The 1,308-nt window shown below is 42.5% G+C and overlaps 1 protein-coding gene across 1 annotated transcript; it reads right to left on the bottom strand.

The window, feature by feature from the left end:
* Positions 1 to 236: 236 nt before the first annotated feature.
* LOC130472297 (uncharacterized) lies at positions 237 to 868 on the bottom strand. The gene is made up of 2 exons (XM_056842904.1): positions 524 to 868; positions 237 to 434 (listed from the first exon to the last, which is right to left on the bottom strand). The coding sequence occupies exons 1-2, from the start codon at positions 840 to 842 to the stop codon at positions 418 to 420; spliced, it is 336 nt and encodes a 111-aa protein (XP_056698882.1). The 5' UTR covers positions 843 to 868; the 3' UTR covers positions 237 to 417.
* Between the last annotated feature and the right edge of the window lie 440 nt (positions 869 to 1,308).

Genomic DNA, 1,308 nt, shown 5'->3' with positions numbered 1-1,308 from the left:
GGTTCTAGAATTCCTTCCTTTTGAAGACTTTCTAAGCGTTTCAAGTTTATATGGCCTAATCGACAATGCCACAGATAGGTGAGATCTGAATCATCCTTTTTGGCCTTTTTGGTATTTATGTTATATACTTGTTTGTCGTGATCTAATAAATAAAGTCCATTGACTAATCTAGCAGATCCATAAAACATCTCTTTAAAATAAAACGAACAACTATTGTCTTTTATTATAAAGGAAAATCCCTTAGCATCTAAGCAAGAAACTGAAATGATGTTTTTAGTAAGACTTGGAACATGGAAACATTCTTCCAGTTCCAAAACTAGCCCGGAGGGCAACGACAAATAGTAAGTTCCTACGGCTAATGCAGCAATCCGTGCTCCATTTCCCACTCGTAGGTCGACTTCACCCTTGCTTAACTTTCTACTTCTTCTTAGTCCCTGTGGATTGGAACATAAGTGTGAGCCACAACCTGTATCTAATACCCAAGAAGTTGAATTAGCAAGTATACAGTCTATAACGAAAATACCTGAAGATGGAACGACTGTTCCGTTCTTCTGATCTTCCTTTAGCTTCAAGCAATCTCTCTTCCAATGCCCCTTCTTCTTGCAGTAGAAGCATTCGGATTCAGAAGTGGGTTGACTGACCTTCCTCTTTGCAGATTTGGCGCCAGTTTGCTTAGTTGGGCTGGCCTTGTTGCCACCTTTCTTAGCATTCCTCTTCTTTCCAGATTTCTTGAACTTGCCCCCACGCACCATAAGCACCTCCTGCTTATCACTTTTGAGCGTCTTTTCAGCGGTCTTCAGCATACCGTGAAGCTCAGTGAGCGTTTTGTCCAGACTATTCATACTGTAGTTCAGTTTGAACTGATCATACCCGCTATGAAGAGAATGGAGGATGGTGTCTATAGCCATTTCCTGAGAAAATTGCTGATCCAGCCGACTCATATTCTCAATGAGTCCAATCATTTTGAGAACATGTGGACTTACGGGCTCGCCTTTCTTAAGCTTGGTCTCAAGAATTTTCCTATGAGTCTCGAATCTTTCGACTCGAGCCAGATCTTGGAACATGTTCTTCAACTCACTGATGATTGTGAAAGCATCTGAGTTGATGAACGTTTTCTGCAGATCCGCACTCATGGTGGCGAGCATTAGACATTTCACATCCTTGTTGGCATCAATCCAACGATTGAGGGCTGCCTGAGTGACCCCGTCGCCTGCAGCTTCGGGCATCGCCTCATCTAGGACATACTCCTTTTCTTCCTGCATAAGAACTATTTGCAAGTTCCTTTGCCAGTCAAGGAAGTTTTTCCCG

Source organism: Spinacia oleracea, chromosome 4, assembly GCF_020520425.1.
Source record: "Spinacia oleracea cultivar Varoflay chromosome 4, BTI_SOV_V1, whole genome shotgun sequence".
Taxonomy (NCBI): domain Eukaryota; kingdom Viridiplantae; phylum Streptophyta; class Magnoliopsida; order Caryophyllales; family Amaranthaceae; genus Spinacia; species Spinacia oleracea.
Note: the sequence above shows the minus strand (reverse complement) of the source record. Positions and strands in the feature narration are given on the sequence as shown.

Bases quoted from the DNA above. Each gene is read 5' to 3' on its own strand.
- LOC130472297 (XM_056842904.1), bottom strand. From the start codon at position 842: ATGAATAGTCTGGACAAAACGCTCACTGAGCTTCACGGTATGCTGAAG.